This window comes from Mustela nivalis (assembly GCF_964662115.1).
Source record: "Mustela nivalis genome assembly, chromosome: 15".
NCBI classification, from domain to species: domain Eukaryota; kingdom Metazoa; phylum Chordata; class Mammalia; order Carnivora; family Mustelidae; genus Mustela; species Mustela nivalis.
Genome location: NC_139034.1, coordinates 77,923,406 through 77,945,282, shown reverse-complemented (window position 1 = coordinate 77,945,282; position 21,877 = coordinate 77,923,406). Strand labels below are relative to the sequence as shown.

The following is a 21,877-nucleotide window of genomic DNA, read 5'->3' as shown; positions in this document are numbered from 1 at the left end:
GTCAGCAGGCTGAGGACCCGGGGTCAGCACGTGTCCAAATATGTCTCAAGAGACTGGTCTTTAAGGATAAATCAAAGAGGGGGGAGGGGATGAGGGAATGGGATTTTTTTTTTTTTTTTTTTTTAGCCAAAGAGAAATTGTGATAGTTTTACTCTTGAAGGAAAGGAATCAGAAAAGAGGCTGAAAGTGAAGATACACAAGAAGGAGGAAGACAATGGAGACGAATCTCTGGTGAAGTACATTGTATTTTATTTAGTTACTTTTTTAAGTAGGCTCTGTGCCCAACATGTTCTTCTGTCCCCACCAGCGCGTGCTGCGTTCCCCGAGGGACGGCTGCGCCTGTCCCCAAACTCTCACCTTAGCTGTTAGCGAAATCAAATAATATAAGGAATTATTGTATAAACTGGACAAGTACAGAGGCGGAAAGAAGGGGTTGTTTTTATAAGAGCTGCAAGGAATGCTTCCGCAGGTTTGGTGCAGGTGAACTGCTGACCAAACCGCGCCTGCCGTCAGGAGGGGGGTGAGGGTGACAATTACGAGACGTTAGAAAAATGGAACAATCCGGACGAATCGCATTCTGACTGCTCCACTGGGTCCTCCTGCGGGCTGCGAGAAAGAAATCCGACCTGGGACTCCCAGACAAGGCAATACGGGTGGGTTCTAAAAGACACGAGTGTCTAATCAGTACAACTATGAGCAGGTTGTGGTTTTTAAAATTTTATTTATTTATTTATTTTTAATTTTTTTTTCCCAAAGATTTTATTTACTTATTTGACAGATAGATCACAAGTAGGCAGAGAGGCAGGCAGAGAGAGAGGAGGAAGCAGGCTCCCTGCTGAGAATTTTAATTTTTTAAAAGTATTTTTATTTTTGCGCCCGCGAGAGAACGCACACATGCACATGCATGTGCTGGGGGAGAGGGGCGCTGAGCAGGGAGCCTGTCGTGGGGCTCGATCCCAAGACTCTGGGATCCTGACCTGAGCCGAAGGCAGGCACTTAACCAACTGAGCCGCCCAGGCATCCCCAGTACAACTATAATTTGAAAAAAAGAAAAAAGAGAGAAAAGGTCTAATACGTTAACACCAGAAGACTGGTGCACTGATTCCACTGGCATGCTTTCACTTAAAATATTTAATAAATGGGCTCTATAGACAGTACATATATATTCACGCACAGGGTCTGCTGGCGGCTTTCCAGGATTCCCCGAATTACTACCCGTCCCCAACTTAAGACGGGAGAGCTTCTGCATTTGTATTAAAAATAGAGGCCATTCCCTTAGAGGGTAGAAATTTCACTATATTTTATGTGTGTAAATTAAACAATATTCATTTTTGAATTTGAATTCATTTTATTTTTAAGTAATCACTACATCCAGCGTAGGGCTCCAACTTAACCACCCCGAGATCTAGAGCCGATGCTTCTCCTACTGAGCCAGCCAGGTGTCCCTAGAGATTGTGTGTTATTATTGTGTCCTCGTTGTCCGGCATCCGCTCACTGGATGATGCCTGGGGCTGGTGAGGGGAGCTGGGGCGGAGCCCGTAGCACAGCCCTTGAGGGGCGTTGGGGGGAGGCTGATTATGGTTCTTTCAGCCCTCGGTGTTGGAGGTTCCCCCGCTTAGGAGAATCCCCGGTTAGCCGTCAGGTGCCCCCAGACCATAACTTACAGAGCTGGGCTTGTGGGAAATGCTGCCTCCCCATCTGACAGGGGCTGCCTCCTGGCCCTGGCCCCTGATTCCAGCCCCAGGAGCCAGCCCCTCCCTTAGTCCCGGCAGATCTGCTCCCTGCATCTCCCTGAGGTGGACGGTTCTGGACCCCACGTGCAGAGGCTGGGAGCGTACGGAGGACCGAGGTGCATTCATTTCCACCCAAAGCCCATGCCCAGGCCAGACATCAGTGTCCAGGCGTGGGCCTGGGTCTGGTGCTCTTGGAGGGTATCTACCAGCTTTGGACAGGAGGGCTCAGGTTTGAGACCACACAGGAATCTCCCGGAAAGCATCAGAATCCGTGGGTGAGCCCTGAGGAAATGCTGTGCTCTGTCCCCCACCTTAGCAAAGTGAGAGAAGTTCCCCGGGGTTCTCACGCCTGTAGGCTGTGGTCACAGTCCACTAGGGGGTCTGGGGTGCTCCCAAAGGAGGGGGTGCACTAAGCCTCCCGGTCTAAAGTTCTAGAAGAAGTCTGGGACGCCTGGGTGGCTCAGTTGGTTAAGCAGCTGCCTTCGGCTCAGGTCATGATCCCGGCGTCCTGGGATCGGGTCCCACATCGGGCTCCTTGCTCCATGGGGAGCCTGCTTCTCCCTCTGACTCTGTCTGCCTGTGCTCGCTCTCGCTCTCTCTCTCTGACTAAATTAAAAAAAAAAAAAAATCTAAAAAAAAAAAAAATCTAGAAGAAGTCTGCAAGCCCTTAAGAGGGATGCAAGATATCTTTGGAGGATTTCAACTTTTATTGAATATTTCCTAATACAAAGCTGTGCCTAGAGCATCTATGTAAGATTCTAGAAACAGCAGTGAAACAGATACTCTGGGTGCCCCCAGTCCTCTCTGCTTCCTTCCTCTGCCTCAAATCAAAACAATTATATCCTCAAACTGGTTTTTATTATTCTTGAGTAGTTTTGAGCTCTGAATGTAGACAGTCCATCAATATTTAAAATGGCCCCACATTCCGACAGTCAGAGGCTGGCAGGTATTGGGCTCTATTTGCTGCTCTGTTCCCATCCAGGCTGTCTCTTCCCAGACGGGACGAGGGCCCCCCACCTCCTGGGGGGGCAACACTTAGCTGCCATACGCACTGGTGTGCCAAGACTTGGCCTGTCCTGAAAAGCCCTCTGGGACCCTTGCAGCTTGATGTATGTGGAAGACCGGGGTCAGCTCCTAGGGACAGAAATAAGGGCTTTCCAAAATCTGCCAGGTAGTGCAGGACGGAGCATTTCTTGATACAATGAGGTCCTCCTGGCGAACATCATTACGTAATCTGACAGTAAGATCTTTGTACAGACAGCTGATAACACAGCAAAAGAACAAAACTGACCCGGGTCCCCCACGAATAAATGTAAAACAGAAAAGTCAGCCAGCTGGGCTCGGGGAACTGGCTTCTCCCACCTGCAGGCATAGCACATCTCCGAAGGGGCAGGGGGACCAGAAGGGGAGCAAGGAGCGGGGACCCCCTCCTCCCCCCACAACACAGGCCCTCACCGTCGCCTGACATCTGTAGTCTTCGCACTTCACCGAGGGGCCACGCTCAGAATAAGGCTCTAGGAGCCAACAACCCAGGAACCCACAGCCTCTGTTTAAAGGTCCCAAAGGCATTAAATCCTGCCTGCAGCTCGGGTCCCACCTGGCCGCCTTCAAAAGGGGGCCTGTCTGCGGTGCCAGGTTAACCCCAGGGGGAGACACTGCATCGTCCCCACAGGTGCCCTTGGAAGGTTGCAAGGACAGCATCCTGAACTTGTGCAGTGTGGGGAGAGCACCTGTGGTTGCGCAGACACATGTTGAAGTGGGGAGAGCTAGGTGGCCATGGATTTTGGCACATTCTGTGGTTTGGAAAGACAGCTCTGGCCCCACCGAGGAATCCTGGCTTCGTGCAATGAAAGAGTGCGTCCTGAGCTGCCCTCGGACGCTTGCCCTCTCTGTGCCAACAGCAGGGCGGCAGGACCAGCAGAGGAACGCAGGGGGACCTGCCGACCAGGCATTGCTGAGGGGAGCAGGGCAGGAGCCTGGCCATCAGGACCGTCCCCAGGGGAGTCTGGAGCATGAGCAGATCGATCTTTCCTTCTGTCCTCCTCTGGCCCCTGCAGACTGCCAGGGGGCTCAAATCCCCAGCGGGATGCCAGAGTCCGGGGTTGGAGCAGCCCGAGGGAGAGATGCTAACTTTGGGGGGCTTCCCTGGGAACAGGCTGAGGGCTGGGGCACAGGCCCTCGGCAGCACAGGAAGGCTGCTTTTAGCTCCCAGCCCATCTGCCCCTGTTCCCCGGCACCGGGCTCTTTCTGACCCCACCTCCTCATCTAATGTGGGCTCAGGCCAGATGAATGTCCCCTTCCAGCTCCACCATTCTAGGAGCCTGGGAACGGCCCAAAGTCAGGATGCCACACTCAGGGAAAGGGTCCGCTTTGCTTGCAGGAGCCTCGTCGGCGGCGCTGCTGAGGCCGGGGCGAGTCGGACGGAGTGGGGTGTGTACACACCCAGGCGGGCCCCGATGTGGAGTTCTGTGGGTTCTGAGCACCATGAGCCGCTGTGGGTTGCTGGGTCCCCCTGCGATCCATTTGGCGCTTCTCTTTTTGCAGCAGCAAAGCAGAGACCCCGAGACATCTGGGTCTGGCCACTGGGTGACACCCCCCTGCCTGGCCTTGGAGCAATGCCAGGGTCCCCCAGGCACTCTTGTCCTCGTGGGAGGACCAGGTGGGTGTCTGGGGACTGGCGGCACAGGGTGGCATCCTCCACAGACCCCAGGGCAGCTGAGAACAGAGACAGAGGGCACGGGTCAGGGCCGGCCTGAAGGCAGCAGGAGGGCCAGAGCTCGGGGGCTAGTTTCTGGGACTTGCCCAAGTCACCGTCTGCATCTCTCAAGGTTCTGGAATTCCCACGGCATCCAGGGCTCACGGACACAAGAAACACAAGTGACTGATACAGCGTTTTTGTGTTTCCCAAGCCTCTATCCACTCTCCTCAAGCTCCCAGCCCCACCTCAGGCCCCTCATCCTCATTTCCTTCTTTATTAAGAAGCCAGAAACTACCAGAACCTTCTTCAATTTTGCTCCAAGTTTATGACTCCTCTAGCTTCCTTCATTGTCTCATTTCTCTGGTTCTGAAGGACAGAACGTTCTTCCTGGTTCCCAAGGCCAAGCCCTCCTCACGGTTCTGATCACAACCCTTCTGGGCCTAGAGCTCAGGCAGGGTCTCTCGTCACCAGGTTGGCTACCTTGACCTACAAGCTGACCCAGGAATAGCTCCCTGTCCCCTTCCTTCCCCGTATTTCCTGGACCAGTGCACACAGCTGATCTCTGCTCTCGTCCTGTCCAGTGTTCCTGCTCTTGTCCTCTGGGCCGACCACGGCGGGGCTGACACTACCTCTCCCCTTGTCCTTGTCCAGCAGTGACACCATCCTGATCCCCCCTACACAGTCTCTGGTCCTCTCCATTCCCCTCCCCCGCTAGAAATGCAGGAAATTCACCCTCTTCTTTCCTCTCTCGCTATTTGGTCACCTGCGTTCCTCCGTGATCCCCAGAGCAGGACTCCCAACCTAGGTCTCTAACCCCTGCCTCTTTCCAGATCCATTTCACCCTCTGGTGACCACTTCCCTGGCACCCCGTCTCCCCTAGACCCGAACCAGGTGCACCCCTCCCCCAACCTCTGCCCGAAATGCCCATCCTGTAGAGGCCATTAGCCATTGTGGCTCCTCTCAGATACAACCATATCCAGCAGGTGAGCAAACTCGCGTGATTCTGGCCAGTCTTCTCACGTGCAAGACTACGGTTTCAGAGCTAAAATGTAAGTCTGAGCCAGAAAGCCAATTTTGACTTTACAAACATGCTACAGGGCTTGGGCGATTCTGAAAACGAGCCTTTGATTCCCATGAATGAAAGACCACGTCAGCTTACTGGAGGAAAAAAAAAGTCAAGTTCATGGTGTAGACCCTTTTGTTTCTACTGAAGAACCACTGCCGCAGGAACCTGAGCTCTGAAAAAATTCTAGGTGGTGCAGGAACATGTTTACAATTTTATGCTCAATTTCCCTGATTTTTTTTTTTTCCCCTAATCTCAAACTCAGTCTAGATTTAGGGTCAGGACTTTAGAAGTAGACTTTCCTTATTAAAAAAAAAATACTAGATATATTAAAATATTTTTAGCATATTGTTAAAAAAAAAGTAGACTTTCCTTGATTTGGGAAGAGGGGATAGGGGGCGGGAGGGGGGGGGTTCCTTCTTCCTCCTCTCTCTGCAGTCTGGAATCTGCTTGTTTGGAAACTAGGCCTGGTCTATTACTGTTCACACCAAGTCAAGTCTGCATCATCTTTTCTAGACTTTAGGAAACCAATGCAAATGGCTCGCTGATGCCCCCCTCTGGCATGCGTCACTCTACACTGACGCATGAAACAGGCTTTTCTTTAGGGGTCCTGTCAGCGTGAGGGATTGCTGGGGGTCTTAACAAGGGGGCTTGTTTTCGGGTATTCAAGCTCCTGCCATCGCCGGCCGCGGCTGGGTTAGAATCCACAGGGAGGGCAGCGGGCCTGGGACAGAACGGCAGAGCGGTCCAGACAACGTGCCTGAGGCTGAAGAGTCAGGGGTGTGTGCGGGGTTGGGGGGCGGTCGGGATTGGGATGATCTGGAGGGCGGGGGCGGAGCAAGGGGGCAAAAGGCCTGGCAGTTGCGTGGGAAGGATGGGCGGCTGGAGGCTGCTGGCACCGAGGCCAGGAGTCGGGAAAAACCGGACACGCACCTTGCTCTCCTGGGAGGGCCAGAGGGTGGGTGCGGATTGGCTGAGATGTTCCTGCTTGAACGTGCCTCAGTGCACCCAGCCTGTCTCCTATGAGCCACTGGCCTGTGAACGCAGCTGGGGATGCTCGGCCCGCGAGCGCCAGCCCGACAGCCTGATGTGGGGAGACTCAGATCAATATCGGGGCCTGTGCGTGGGACCAGCTGGGCTCCCGGAAAGTCGTCTCAGCTCTCATTCTGAGCAGCCTGAGGGCCCCAGCAAGCCTAAGGATGGGGCCTCACGGGGCCAGGAACAAAGGGACTTTTCTCACTTCCAAAAAAAAAGCACCCGAATCTTCTGAAGAAAGAGCAGCATTGGCAAAAAAAAAAAAAAAAAAAAAAAAAAAAGAAACAAAAAACACCCAAAAAACTAGTGGTAAATTATGCAGCTTAGAACAAAATTTTATTTAGGTAAGTCTAATAAAAAAATACCACAAAGTAAAACACATTAAAAACTTTATTATAAGTATTACACTTGTCCAAATTTGCATCAATTTGATACATTTCTGCTCCTTTCACAGAACACGAGAGTCATAATTGCCTTTGATCTCAACGGTCCCCCTGCTGTAGTCCCCTGCGTGCTCGCCGTGGCCCACCCCTGCCTTACTCCTTCCTGCGGCTCCCGCGCCAGCCCGACAGCCAGAGCGCGGGGCCCTGCCCTGCTCTAGGGAACCCCCCTGCGCTCTCTGTCCTGTTATCACCCCCAGCCTGAGAGCTAACTGTACATATTCTGAGGGTGAGGAACCCCAGTTAAGTTTCATAGAGTATTCTAGAACCTTACATTGGGACCTGATCATCATTACTTTCTGTAATAGCAGTGAGGGGGAGGAGTTAGAAAGATTCCCTGGACTGAAATGGGCTGGAACGGTGTGGGATAGGGTTTGCTTCTCTTGCTTCTCCCTCCTCACTCAGGCCTGACCCAGACCGAGTGCAGCAGATCCGTACTGCTCACCCCCCAGGGAAAGGGGGACACCAAATGGCCAACTGGGGTTGGAAAGCAAATTTGAGGGAAAAAAAAACAGTGATGAGAAAAGTCTGTAAGGAGTATTTTGCCATCTTCTTCCTGAATAACATTCTCCTTTCCCCTTTATGATCAGCTCTAATGTAGGCCGACACAGTACAGTGAAAATAATAATATGGTAATAGCAAGGACTTCCCATTGGGGTGCTATTCAGTTGCTTACAGAAATCTGCAGTTCTAATGCAGCTTAAACACATCAGGCATAGGTGACGGTTGGCCAAACTCAGGAAAATGCCCCATAAAAAAATAAAGATAGAAAATACATGCTGACTTAATGGCAAACTTATTTTCGAGACTTTTTAAAAACGGTAATGGCCTTGGAATTACGGGAGGAGCGACAGGGACCACCGCAGGCCCACGAGAGCACTGGAGGTCAGCCAGGGAGGGCGCGGGGGGGCCCGGGCTGCCTTGGTGGTGGGGCTGAGCCCGCTGGGGGTGGGCAGCCGCTCGGCCAGTGTCTGTGCAGCTGTCCAGGACCCTCAGTGCTGCAGCAGGAAGTTGGTGGCCACATTCAGGTCATTGTTCGAAGCTCTCAGGGCTTCTAGAGCATCGCCCCGGGAAAATCCCATCTCCATGAGCCGGGCAACCTGGAAACAGAAACACAACCGGAAACCCAATGAGGCCGGTGACTCGACTACTAACCCACCAGCTCCCGAAATGTTCCTTACGAGGGTTTTGTTTTCAAAACAAAACAAGAACCCTAATTTTCATTGTAGGGTGAAATCTGATTTTTTTAAAAAAATGTTAAACGGGCATGACATTTCAAAGTGCTTACCATATAGCTAACAAGTACAGTTATCTCATTTAATCCTATCTTAAAGACAAGGAAGGAGCACCCCAGGGTCCGGGGACCTGCCGGGATGAACAGTGGGTAGATGAGTCCCCAGGATGCTGCCGGGAAAGCCGGTCTGTTCCTGCAGCCCAGTGCTCACATGGCTTTGCACTCTCCTTCGGTATCAAATCCCATTCCTGTGAACTCAAGTCATGTTTCCTTGCATAAGAGCACAGTCGCTTAACAGAAGATTATCCCTGATGCTGGGAGACACCTGTGACAAAAGCGCGTGCAGGTTCCTGGAACCACCCAGCCAGAGAGGGTCCCCTGGGTGCCCACACCTCGTTTGTTAACCTTCCACGTGAGTTGCGGCATTTGCTAAGTTTCTGGCTGGGGGGCAGGGCGGGGGGCTCCTGGGCAGCAGCAGAGAACCACACACAAAGGGGGTGAGGCCTGGGGCAGAAGCCGGGGGAAGGAGGTGGCTAGGGTCATCGAGCGCAGGGAGGATGAGGCTTGCGTTTTCTGGACCACAAATCCCGCATCTGTGACTAGAGGCTTCCTGTGCTCGCGCATACGGTTTTCAGTGAAGCGGGCAGTGCCACTCGAGTTTGCTGGTAACCTACTTTCCCATTTAGAAATGTGCCATAAAGATATTTATGACCCCAGACGAGCCAAAGGAAGCTCTTCTTTGTACTTTTGTTGAGATATACATTTGCAATAATATGTAATGAAAAGTGACACAAACTGTTGAGATTTTCACCACATGTGGGTGAAAGAGGCCTTTGTGGACTGAGAACTTGGTCACCGTTTCTAACCTCTCCTGTGGAAAACAACGCGCTTGGTACGAAGCGGAAAGAAAGTACCTGATACTCGGGGAGTCGGGTGTGCGTGAGCAGGGCAGGGAGAGCAGGGCGTTGAGGAGCCAAAGTGAGGGGGAGGGGGAGGGAGAGGGCAGGGGAGGAGGCTGGGGTCACTTCTCTGCACTGCCTGAATGGCCCGAGCCCTCGTCCCTCACGGAGCCTTGGGAAAGAGGTTCATCCTGGGGAGACGGAGCGCACAGGCAGGGGCACTTCTCAAAGATGCAGGCTGTTATCTCTTATTTGTGCATCATGAACGCTTAGTGGGTTAAGGTTAGCATTAAAAAATGCACGTAGTGAGGGTCTTTCTTCCATAGAACTCATTTCAGTTCTCCATAGGCACACACATGTGTGCCGTGTGCCGTGTTTCCTACTGTGGGCTGTGGTCAGAGACATTTGACAGCTGTTCTCTACGGGAACAGCCGGGGCCTGGGAAAAGGACCGTCCCCGAGCGCAGCCCTCACACGCGGGAGACCCAAGGTCCCACAGGCGATGACCAGCTCCATGTCCCAGGCTGATGGACAGTGCGGACAGACTGGGAGGAATCTTCTGCTTTCATTTCCTGCCCAAGGAAAGAACCACCTTCCCCAGAATGTCACACACACTACCCACTAACCGGCTGGGATGCAAAGTTCTTCCTCAATCCAAGAAGACTCTGCCTCTCACTAGTTGCCCTCCGTGGGACGTCAAAGGTCCTAATCTTGCCCTTTGAAATAACAGACGACAACCCTATTCTTCCCTTTTCTGCGTGAAGCGCTTCGAGTGTCTGAAGGCAGCCCCCCCAGTCTCCCCTATTTCTCTAGGCCAGCACCCCAACTCCTGGTCTGGCCCAGGCCCTGTGGAGCCCGGCCCTGCCTTCCCTGCTGGTGCTTCCTCCTCTGGCCTGGCTCGCTCCTCTTCACCTGCAGGCTCCAGAGGTGCCCGGTCCTTTCCCATTCTCCCAGACTGGAAGGAGCCCCAGAGAATTCTGTGGCTCCACTGACCTCTGTCCTGTGTTCACCACGGTTGTGACTTTTCCCTGTAACTGCAGGGAGGGCCGCTCCCTGCCACTGTGCTGTAAGCCTTCTAGAACAAGGGAATAAAGGCCGCGGCTGCTTTAGTCATTCCTGCATCTCTGGACCTGACACGTCCAAGTGCAGTGCTCGCGTCGAGGCCCGCCGCCGGCCTGGCATTGCGGCCCTCAGTGCAGCGGGGAGCGAGTCTGCAGCGGGTCCGTGTGCGCGTGCGTGTGTGCCCGTGCTCCCGCGCGTGCAGCCACATCACACGGGTGTAGCCAGTTACGCCGACGCCTGCTAAAAACACTCAGGTATTTTCACCCGAAAGGCTCTCAAGCCAGGCTTCACTCCTACCCCGGAAGCTGTACTTGCTCTCCTGGAGTCAGGACCACACGCATCTCCGTTAAATGGCCTCTGGTCATTTTCTAGATAACCAAAATGGATTTCAGTTTAAATTGTTGTCTCCTAGGTTACTCAGCTCCCTCAACACTGTGTCATTCCCGAGTCTGATTAGCGAACTTCTACAAGGTCCCTCACGTTATTATTGATGAAAATGCCAAGCAGGCAAAGTTGGAGACGGGCCCAGAGCGCATTCGAGACCTCCCTTTGTCCTCGAGTCGTTAGCTGACAATTTTTTTAGAGATTTTTAACCATTTAAAAACCCACTTCATATTGTCTCTGTCCATTCCACATGTCACCACTGTATCCCTCAGTGGCAAGATGTAGTCAGATGTCTTGATGACATCCTGTGTTAGCAGGAGCAGGGGCCGGGCCTACAGACCACAACACTCTTAACACTCAAGGCATCTGCCTGATCATCTGTTTCAGGCTCCACAGACATGAAGCATCAGTTTTGCCATTTGATCACCAGAATCCGCACTTGCCTCTTTCCCTGGGGACTTCAGACTGAGCGTGGCTCGCCTTGCTTGCTCCAGCCCCGGCCGGCACGCTCAGGGACACGCGCTCCGGGACTTGGGCTGGACGCACGTCCAATCCAGGCAATCCTTCCCACGCTGTTCCCTGGACTGAAATAAGCTTTAACCATGTTTATTCCCGTGACTTCCAGTTAAGAACCACCCTCTTTAGTGGCGTTAACGCTGCCCGGAGAGGAGGTGGGCAGGTCCTCTGCTTTCTGTTACCCACGAGCTCACGGCCGCCCAGCCCCGTGGCTGTTCTCGCCCATGTCCGCGCGCCGCTCCCGACGTACCAGCACTCCAGCACCTTCCGCACGCCACGCAGCGCTGCAGAGCCGGCTTCTTCGCACCTGCCAGCGGGAATCGTCTGACGGATCCCGAGTCACCATCTGGAGCTGACGGCGTGTGAGCCGGACCCACGCTGGGAGCAGGGGGAGCTGCTGGCCGCAACTTCCCGCTGGTCCTGGAGTCTTCCGTGCATCGACTCGGAATGTGGTTTGGAGTCTGGAAGGCGCTGATGACGGGTGGCCACCTGGGCCACCAAGACGGAGCAGCAGCGACCACCCTGCAGGCTGGTCCAGTGCTGGCCACCCCAGAGGGCACCGCTCAGGTCTGCGATGGCCCAGCTGTGTCCTCGGGTATGCGAGCAACGTCAGTGTGAAGGAAAAGCTTTCTCTGCCTGTGGGGTTTCCTGGGGAGCCCGTCTGTGTTCTCAGAAATGAACGATCCCACACGCACCGGCGCTGGTTTCGACAACTGGCCGCTCACTGAAGAGCCTGCTGGCTCTGACGGCGGGCAACAGGGCCCCTTTCACCAAGGCTGGCTGAGAGCTTCCTGCGTCTTCTCAGGGTGAGAAGACAAGTGTGACTGGAGGATTTCCCCCGCTGAATGACCTTGAACTCTAACCAGGTGAAGAAACTTACGAAGTAGAAATAATGTTAACAGTTCTTCTTTTTGAAAACTGAACCATTCATTACACTAAAAAAGTGTATCTGTAAGCTTCTCCTAGTGTCCCGAACAGTATACACCCAAGGGAAGATCAAACCGCATCCTGGGCTTAGGAACGTGGGTAATAACCAGGCAAAAAGGACGCGAAGCAGCGACACAGGGAACGAAGGCGGTAGGCTCGCGCTGTTGCCCAAGCTGGGGATGGGACACTCGTGGGAAGGGCCGAGCCTGCTACCTGGTGCCCGACAGGTGCCCAGGAAGTGCTGCCTGCTGTGACGAGTCTCTTCCCACCCAAGAGGGGCTGGGTCGGGGCGCGGCTGCTCCCCGCTGACCCTCTGGGCCTCAGTTCAGAGGTTCCCACCACCTGACAAAACCACCCTCGGGTTTTGTTTTCAGCGCTCATTGCAACTGCTTTCACTGTACTCGTTTTATATCCTCTGCTGGCCAAAGAACTGATGTGTCTGTCACAACAATCAAACACATGCTTGTTTGCTGGGAGCCCCGGCTGGCAGCGAGCAGCTGGGGGAGAGTGTCGGGGCCGCAGTGAGCCCCCCTGGTCACTGCCATCAAGGGAGAAGGCTGTGCTATTGCCCCGAGGCCAGGGACCCGGTTAAACGCTGGCTTGGGGCGAAGTTCACCCTCACACACATCTCCTGTCATAGACAAATACAGCCACGTTTTAAACACAGGCCAAGAATGATTTCTGTTTCATATTTCTAGTGGTTAAACATCCCACAGAAGAACTGGCCTATGAAACTAAGCTAAGTAAAAAAAGATAGAAAAAAATCTTTTTAAAAAGGTAAGCATAAAATTCTAACAAAAGCCCTTATTATTTGTGACGCCAAGAAAAACTTACATTTGTATAAATTCTAGCAAATGCTAAATTCTGATGATTATAAAATCACAGTATTTACAGACACTCAGTCTACCTCCTTCCCTATCCCCAGCATATGTATTAGCCACAAAACACATTAAATCTCACTGAAAACCCAATTTGTTTCCTCTACGGGCTGCTTCCTGTCTTTTTAGTTCAGCTATTAGAACATCCAAGGGAAGAGAAAATGTCAGTGGAACATTTGTAGGTCTTGACTCGATAAAAATCCGAAAATACACCCTGATCAGTCAGTTTGAATCAAGTTGCACCCGCACGGAAGTGTCACTAATTCAGCAATGATCCCCAGACTCTCTCGGCGGCTGCGAGGCTCTGTGCAAGGTGCCCGCAGTGGGCTGGGCTGGGTGACTCGGGTGTTGCCCATCTTTCCTGGCAGACGGCGAGCTCTGGGGGGGCCGGGACCACGCCTGCTGTGTGTCCCCTCCCCCACAACACAGAACCACAGAGCCTAGCACACGGAAGTGCCCAGTAGTGGTAACAGAAGGGGTCAGTTTAGTGATAGGAGTTCTTTAATGAACCGGCCAACAACGAACAGGGCCTGAAACGCTACAGTAGATAAAGCACTGGGGCCATGGCAGGGAGAGCATGGGGCCACACAGGCCAGCACACACCCTGCGTCTTGGTCAGCCTGGGCCCGGCTGGGTTCACGGCAGTCAGTCTGCTCGGGAAACTTAGAAAATGCCCCATAGAATTTTCTGGAAAGCATTTCTTTCAACATTCCTTCTCCCATTTTGGAGCACAGTAAGTACCGTCCTGCTTGTGCATGGCCGGGAAGCTTCTGCTTAAAACTTCTCACCACAGAACATCAGAACACAGTTCTTCTGGGTTTCTAGCCCAAACAACTAAATAATCCTTTTCTCTAATTTATTTTAAAAAAAGAAACAGGTGTAGCTGGGTTAACATCCCGAGAATGTGTTATGCTTTCCTGTCTTCCATAGCGCGCATTTGTAAAACCTAACGGTACCTGCACGGAACGCCACCAGTGTGGTTTTCTGTAGCTGAAGGCCTGGCTTTCTAGAGGCAAGGTTTAGAGGTGGTTTGACACAGAGGGCAGCAAGGAGAGGCTGGCACTGAAATTCTAGCCCCACCGCGTGGAAGGTGCCCCCAGTGCCCTTGGACTCTGTCAGTGGCTTCTGGTCAAGTTCTGAGGCCCTCAGTGAGCCAGTGGGTTGCAGGTTGTGGGAACTTGCCCACGGGTAGGCAGAGCAGGAGGGCACTCGCCAGGCAAAGAGGCCAAATGTGTTTTTCCTGCAATATGTTTTTTAAAAAGAGACCCTGCTAAACCAGAAAAGAAACCTATAGAGATGGAGATAAACCCATATTGGTTTTCCTTTCCTTTAAAAAAAAAAAAAAAAAGTCCTAGGGGCGCCTGAGTGGCTCAGTGGGTTAAAGCCTCTGCCTTCAGCTCAGGTCATGATCCCAGGGTCCTGGGATCAAGTCCTGCATCAGGCTCTCTGCTCAGTGGGGAGCCTGCTTTCCCCTATCTCTCTGCCTGCCTCTCTGCCTACTTGTGATCTCTGTCTGTCAAATAAATAAGTGAAATCTTAAAAAAAAAAAAAAAAAAAGATGACTCTTACTCAAGGTTTAATAAATGAAACCCTACCTTGGCCTTCTACTTGCAATTCAGACTAATAAAATAGGACATTCATTCCAATGAAATGCATGGCAATTCTTCCCAGTGAACTGCTCCTCTGCTGTTTTGTTCAAGTAGGACTGTGGTTTTCTTTAACTTCCCTTTAACTAAGGGTGTCAAAAACAAATGGTTTTGGGGGTTTTTAGTTCCCAAATCCTGACACTTGCAGGAAGTGATGGCCACCCGGAGAAGCCCGACCCAATCCCACGCTGGCTGGCTCGTCCGTGCGGGCCACTGCCCAGGGCCCCATGCACACCCCGAGGGAGCAGGTCCTGGGAGACTCGGCTCGCCCTTGCCTCCCCTGTGCTGTAAGGATCATGTGACCTCTGGGGTATGGTTAGATCCCCTGGGAATCAGTGCACCCCTCTCCCACGGTCACCTGACCACGCCCCTCCTCCTCGGAAGGGCCGAATCCCTCTGATCACAGCCGCTGGCTGACTGAACGGTCACTGGTTATCGTACGCTCCCGCAGGCTACAGACCCACTCAGAGGTCCCTTATTTTTGCTTAAGCTAATTTCTGCTTAGCTCCGACTTTGGTACCAAGGAGGCCCTCGTGACAGACTGGATGAGCTCCACTGTTTGTACCTTTTAGGATAACCAGCAGAATGAGGTACCCCCAAACCCTGGTTAACTATTCGAGTGCCATGCAATATTTCATCCCAATACCTTTAGCTTTGGTATTCCCTTAGAAAACCTATTTCTCATCTAGGCATTCAGATGGAAAAGTCTGACGTCCTACCACTCTCTAACGCACCTGTGAGGGGAAAACAAGTGTTTTTTGACCACACCTTCCCATTCGGCCCTGCTCTAACCACTGCTGCGAACCCTCTGTGTGTCGGGCACTGTGCCACGGGGGAAACGGGGAGAAATGGTGCTCGCCCTGACGGGGCTCACCTCCCCCAGGGAACACAGACAAGACTTGAGTCACGCTGGGCCAATTCCCAACTCACTGTAATTGTAAGTGCACGGAGCAGAAGTGCAAAGGGTACCCCAAATAAATGTCAGCGAGGGGGTGGTCTGCGTAAGTCTGAGTACTTGGAGTTGAGGTGGGTTTTCCCAGGGACTCCGGCGAAGACTCCTGAGATGGGGAGAGAGGAGAGAACCTCACTAAGACTAAGATGCTCTCAGACTCAATGTGCTTTGCTATTTCCAGCTGAGACTGAAGGGTTTCGGTGCTGAAAGCCATTCTCTCTCTGCTTGGGTCAATGAACATTTCAGAGGACAGGAACGGGATTCCCAGGACAGGCCTCGGGGGTTACAGACGTACTAGCGGTTACAGACCTCATGGAGGCAGGAGTCTCACGAGCACTTGAAAGCACAGTTCCTGGGCAGCAGGGGAAGAAGTCACACACGTCACTACAGTTCTAACAGGCTCCTCCCTCCACTGCAGTCTACCCTCCAGGGAAACCCAGTGACGTAACGCCCCGTGTAAGATCCTCCCACGGTTCCTGATGTCCGAAAGGCAGAAGTGGGAGTTCCCACGGCACGGCAGACGCTGGGGAGCCTGCCTGGCTGCTCAGGTTATCCTCCACTCCAACCTCACGCCCCTGTGCTTCCCCAAATGTAAGGCACTTTCCACCCCAGGCTGACACATGCCGCTGGCAGTCCTTGCTTTAGTTTCCCTGGCCCCAGGACACTTGGGCAGAGCCGACTAGCCCTGTCTCCAGGCCGGGCTCCCCACCCTGGGCTCTGCAGCACAGGAGGGCAGCTCTGATGGGAGCAGACAAACGGTGATTCTTGGCTGATGAGGAGGAAAAGAGGCGTGACTGGAAAGGGGGACATGGAGATCCTCAGCAGTTTCTCTTTCCTCTGCTGAGTCCCAGCTCTGGTTTAGTCCCGTTTAACTTCCTGGTCCAATTTTACCCATGTATCCCGCTAAGAAAGCACTGAAGGACCGTTTTCTAAGATGGGGAGGGTTTGAGAAAGACAAACTTAGTGAGTCTTTTCCTCCTTTGATTTAAAAAAAATAGGATGCTAATAGGACAAAAAGTTCCTTGTTATGTGAGGTGTAAAATGAGAATCTCTGCTAAAAAGAAAAAAACAGGGGCGCCTGGGTGGCTCGGTGGATTGAGCCGCTGTCTTTGGCTCGGGTCATGATCTCGGGGTCCTGGGATCAAGTCCCACCTGGGGCTCTCTGCTTGGTGGGGAGCCTGCTTCCCCCTGACTCTGTCTACTTGTGATCTCTCTCTGTCAGATAAATAAGTAAAATCTTAAAAAAAAAAAAAAAAAAGAAAAAAGAAAAAAAAAAAGAAAGAGAAATGGAATAATGTCTACACTCATTTTTAAGATAGTAGACATTTGAGCGCATTGTACTATTAAAAAGAGCTGTGAAAGGGTGGTGCTTGGTTTTGACACATTCTTAAGAGGGGCTGGGATGGCATCTTCAAAGGACGATGAACTGGCAAATGTGTGGGTCCACTTGTTGAAAAACAGTAAAAGTAGGTTGGGAAGAACTAAGAAGCCAGAAACTGAACAACAGCAAAAGCAGAAAAAGTGGCAAAATTTTTCTATGGCTGTATGTCTGACTATTACTAGATTTGATAAGAGATGCACATTCTTTCTTACCATAGTCCTTGCTTTCCTATCTTAAAGGACTCATTAAAGTTCCGGAATATATATATTTTTTTACATCAGAAAAACCTCAATCATTTTTATTGTTCTTGGTTTAAAAAATTATTGTTTTTTTATTTTTTTAAAGATTTTATTTATTTATTTGACAGAGAAATCACAAGTAGGCAGAGAGGCAGGCAGAGAAAGAGAGAAAGAGAGAGAGAGGAGGCAGCAGGCTCCCTGCTGAGCAGAGAACCCAATGTAGAACTCGATCCCAGGACCCCGAGATCATGACCTGAGCCGAAGGCAGAGGCCTAACCCACTGAACCACACAGGCGTCCCCAAAATTATTCTTAATGCAATAAACAGCATAACTCTGATATTTAAATAAAGAAGATATAGCACATTTAACTGAAGGAGTATAAAGAAGTCTTGTTCATTCAAGCTATTTGATTACATTACTAACAAATATTATTTTAGATAGTGTCTAGCCTCAACAAACTAACCAAGAGATTATATATATTAAATACACATTTCTAAATGCTACTGTAAACATCCTGAAGGCAAGAACATTTTTTTTTCCTCTTTTACAGTTTGGCTAACACCTATCACAAGAACTGCCAGGAGTCTACCTAACAAACAACTCCCGGAGAAGACACTTTGTTCTAACGAAATGACAGACTGTAATGGCCATGTTCAGGATAATCGAGAAACACAAGAAACAAGGTTTAGAAAATTACTGAATAAGGAAGCATATGTTAACAACAGCCTCTGATGTATTTACATCTCTTCACACCAGAGCAAGGAAGTAAATGCTGCTGAAACGGATCCTGACAACGTGTTAACCTGTTGTCCTTCTGGAAGGATCGAGGAGAATGATTCATCAGAACACCCTGAAGACTTCAATCACACACATTCTCCTGATTGCCACGTTTTGACATTTTTGTTTCAAAGTACAACACGAAGAACGGTCTCACCTTTAAATACCTCATACCCTCAACGGTTGCTCTGTGAGGAATGTGACTTGTGGTTCTGGCAAGTAAACAGTAAGAGAACAGAATTCTACTTTTTACCTGAACTGAAGAGTAGCAGCTTATTTTTTAATCTATTACCATCAATATCTTACAAAAGGCTGAATTATTGGGTTGTTTTCCTATCCATGGGAATACCATTTTTCTAGAAATTCTCTAATGGGGGCGGAAGAGAATGGACTCCTTCCTCCACCTCTCAGGCCCGAGAAGCTACTAAAATGATCAGCCTGAGTGAGAAGCTGTGAGGTTTTGGAAAAGCTGGATCGATTCATCAGGCACAGTCAGCTCGTTTCTTTCCAAGGCGTTTATGGGGGCCTAATCCAGGGTGGCAGTGGAAGCCCCACCCTGAACAGGTGCCCTGGGTCCAAGGGACCTTGGCATAGTCTGGTGACAGAGGAGGTGACAGCCTGGACGTTGTGACCAGCTACAAAATGCTACCCTTTATTTGTCTGATAAGAAAGCAACATGCGGGGGTGCCTGGGTGGCTCAGTGGGTTAAAGCCTCTGCCTTCGGCTCAGGTCATGATTCCAGGGTCCTGGGATTGAGCCCCACATCGGGCTCTGCTCAGCAGGGAGCCTGCTTCCTCCTCTCTCTCTCTGCCTGCCTCTCTGCTGCTTGTGATCTCTGTCAAATAAATAAATAAAATCTTAAAAAAAAAAAAAGCAACATGTGCAGAAGGAAATTTAGAAGTGTTGTTCCTGCAATACCCTGAATTACTTTCACAGATGTTTTAAACTTTCTAGTTTGAAACCATTCAAACTTACAGAGAAATTTCAAGAACAATAGAAAGAGCCCAATTACTCTTCATCCAGATCACCATTACTCTGCTGCAGCTGCGTCTCTACACACGCTCTCCTACTCCTCCCGCAACAGGTGGGAGGAAGCCGCGCACACCATGCCCCTTTACCCCTTGGTACCCGTAGGTGTACTTTCCAGTAAGAATATTCTCTTTCCCAACCTCAGTCCGCAGAGATGCCACGTCCTTGACACTTAACGTCGATACACGTGTATGAGCTAATGCACAGTGCGGCTGCACGGACGGACTCTCACATGTCCATTCACCAAGAACGTTCCCCGGTACAGAGCTCAGCTCGGAATCATGCTGACGTGTCGTTAATGGGCCCCTTAGGCTCTAATCTGGAACAGCTATGACCTTAGTACTGTTGAAGAACACGGGTCAGGTATTTTACATAATAGCCTTCAAATCAGGTTTATCTGCTCTTTCTTTATGATCGAAGTTTTGGGATTTTCTCTTGTAACACATAACTGATGTGTCCCTTCAGGGCACGCCCACAATGTGTCTTGGGTCCATTACTGGTCTCTTGATTCTGATAACTTCGCTAAGCTGGTGTCTGATTTCTCCACTGTAGAGTTAACTGTTTTCCTCTGGTAAGTAATAAGCAACTTGTGGGGAGATACTCTGAGATTATATAAACAGCCTGCTCTTCTTCGTGTACTGATGATTCGTACTGATTTTTTGCTCTGATAGTTGCACAACTATGATTTTCTACTACCGTCCATCATCCCTTATTACATTCCTTTTCCTGTGTGTGTGTGTGTGTGTGTGTGTGTATGCATATATTTCCTCATATCAGGATGAACTCATAGATTTCCCCCATCCAGTAGATTATATTAAGTACCATCCTTATTTTTAAAGGATTTATTTATTTTTTAGAGAGAGAGAAAGACAGCGTGTGGGGGGGAAGTGGAGAGGCAAAGGGAGAGGGAGAGACAGTCTCTCTTCTTTTTTTAAGATTGTATTTATTTATTTGATAGAGAGAGACAGCAAGAGAGGGAACAGAACAAGCAGGGGGAGTGGGAGAGGGAGAAACAGGCTTCCTGCTGAGCAGGGAGCCCAATGCAGGGTGTAATCCCAGGACCCTCGGATCATGACCTGAGACAGAGGCAGACACTTAATGACTGAGCCACCCAGGCACCGCAGGGAGAGACAGTCTTAAACAGACTCTGTGCTTAGCAGAAAGCCTGATGTGGGGCTCGATCTCACAACCCTAGGATCATGACCTGAGCCAAAACCAAAAGTTGCTTAACCGACTTTACCAGCTAGGCTCCCCTGTCCTTACGTATTTTGATACCCAAATCTTATGTGCCCAATTTGGCCAGTGGGACCCCCTCAAGCTGGCCCTGGTGTCCTAGGGACCTGTTCCCTTGGTTCTGGAGCACGTCCTTAATTCCTTGCACGATGGTCCAGGTCCTCTGTTTCCTTCACAACCCTGGGCCTGCAACCCACCATTTCATTTCTCTAGAGGCTCACTTCTGTCTGTGGGCCAACATATTTAGAAACTAGATCTGGGCACTAAGTGTGGTCAGTGCTAATGGGATGGCATTGCTTCTGATTGCTTTAGGTAGACAGACTAAGACACATGTATGCCCACACACACATATACACACACAGACTTAGTAAATCACGAGTTTATGCTGGTACCTCTAATTCCAACCCAACCTCATGGTTCTTCCTTGCTCTCTGCTGTTCTGAATTTGTATTTTCCTTCTACAGTAAGATCAACCTATTTCCTCACTTGCTCAAATCTACAATAAATACAACATAATTTCAGAATTGCTGTACTCACACTACTGTGAACATAACCCTAGAAAGAGCTTTAGATGTCTCTGCAATTCTTTTTTTACTTTAGACCGAGGGTATATTATGTTCAAAAGTCACTAAAATTCATTTTTCCCTCTCTCCTATGATTATGTTATTTATTTAAAATACAGTTGGGTTATTTATTTGTTTCTTTTTAGTTTATGGTTGTCCCTATTGTTGATTTGCTTTTTGAATATGTAAAACATTAACCTGATTCTTAAGTCAAAATCATACAAAATCCATACCCAGAGAAGCACCACTCCTTCCCTGTCTTGTCTTGTTCTCTTCTAGCCCTTAGAGAGAACAAACGTTGGTAGTTTCCGGTATGTATAAAGTATTATAGATTTCAAAATAAGTGATCACAATTTTTTTTTTTTTTTCAAATCACACCTTCCTCAAACTTGTAATTCCCAGAGTAGCCAATAAAGGCCCAAGTGTCTATCATTGTTACCCTTAGCAGCTTAACTGTCATCTTTATATGCTCATATTTATATGTATTTATATGCTTGATTTCTTTCAAGTCTTGTTCAGCAAAATGGCTTCAAGTGGGAAACAGAGGTTTCGGGGAAGGACCGGTGTTACTGATTACCTGTTCCTCAGAAACCTCGAGAGGAGGAGATGCTTGCTGCTCAGACCGCCGACCGTCCTGATAGTTTATATTCCGCCGCTGACGTAAAGGAGGGAAGAGACGATTCCAGTTGATTATTCCTCCCTAAAAACAGACCAGTACATGGTGATGAGACACAGGAGGAGAAACGGCTGAATGCCTGGCAGGGCTTTCTCTTGCAATGAAGTCATACCCATAGACTGGGACAATATCATACTGCTCTGCTGACCACAAGTGATCCAAAGGCTGAAGCGTCACGCGGCCCTCCGGCCGACAGGGGGACACTGGCAGCCTGCGGGAGGAGCCCGCAGAGAAAGAAGGTAATGGCACTGCCAGAGGTATTTGTGCAACTTGGCTCTGGAAGACAACAGAGGACACACACAGATGTTCTAACCTCAGCCCCATGGACCCCGTCCCACCTCCTCTGGCCCCTAGGAGCTCGGGGCTCTGCCTGATGGGACAGGGAAGACGACACAGAGAGAAGGCGGAGTCCCTGCCGGCCACCAGGAACCAGGCGCGTCCACAGCGGCTCTTTGAAACACTCCTCATTCTTCTCCGCCTCCTCCCACCCCTCCTTCTCCCTTTCTTCCTTC

At 50.5% G+C, this 21,877-nt stretch overlaps 1 protein-coding gene across 2 annotated transcripts in view; it reads right to left on the bottom strand.

Moving 5' to 3' along the window:
* Positions 1-6,901: 6,901 nt before the first annotated feature.
* The window catches only part of UBAC2 (UBA domain containing 2), a 160,975-nt gene continuing 145,999 nt past the window's right edge, over positions 6,902-21,877 (bottom strand). For both annotated transcript variants that reach the window (XM_082700827.1, XM_082700828.1), the window contains 2 exons: positions 21,267-21,389; positions 6,902-8,069 (listed from right to left, as the gene is read on the bottom strand). In XM_082700827.1, coding sequence (XP_082556953.1) covers positions 7,962-8,069; positions 21,267-21,389 — 231 coding nt within the window. In that variant the 3' untranslated portion in view covers positions 6,902-7,961. The remainder of the gene's footprint in view (positions 8,070-21,266; positions 21,390-21,877) is intronic.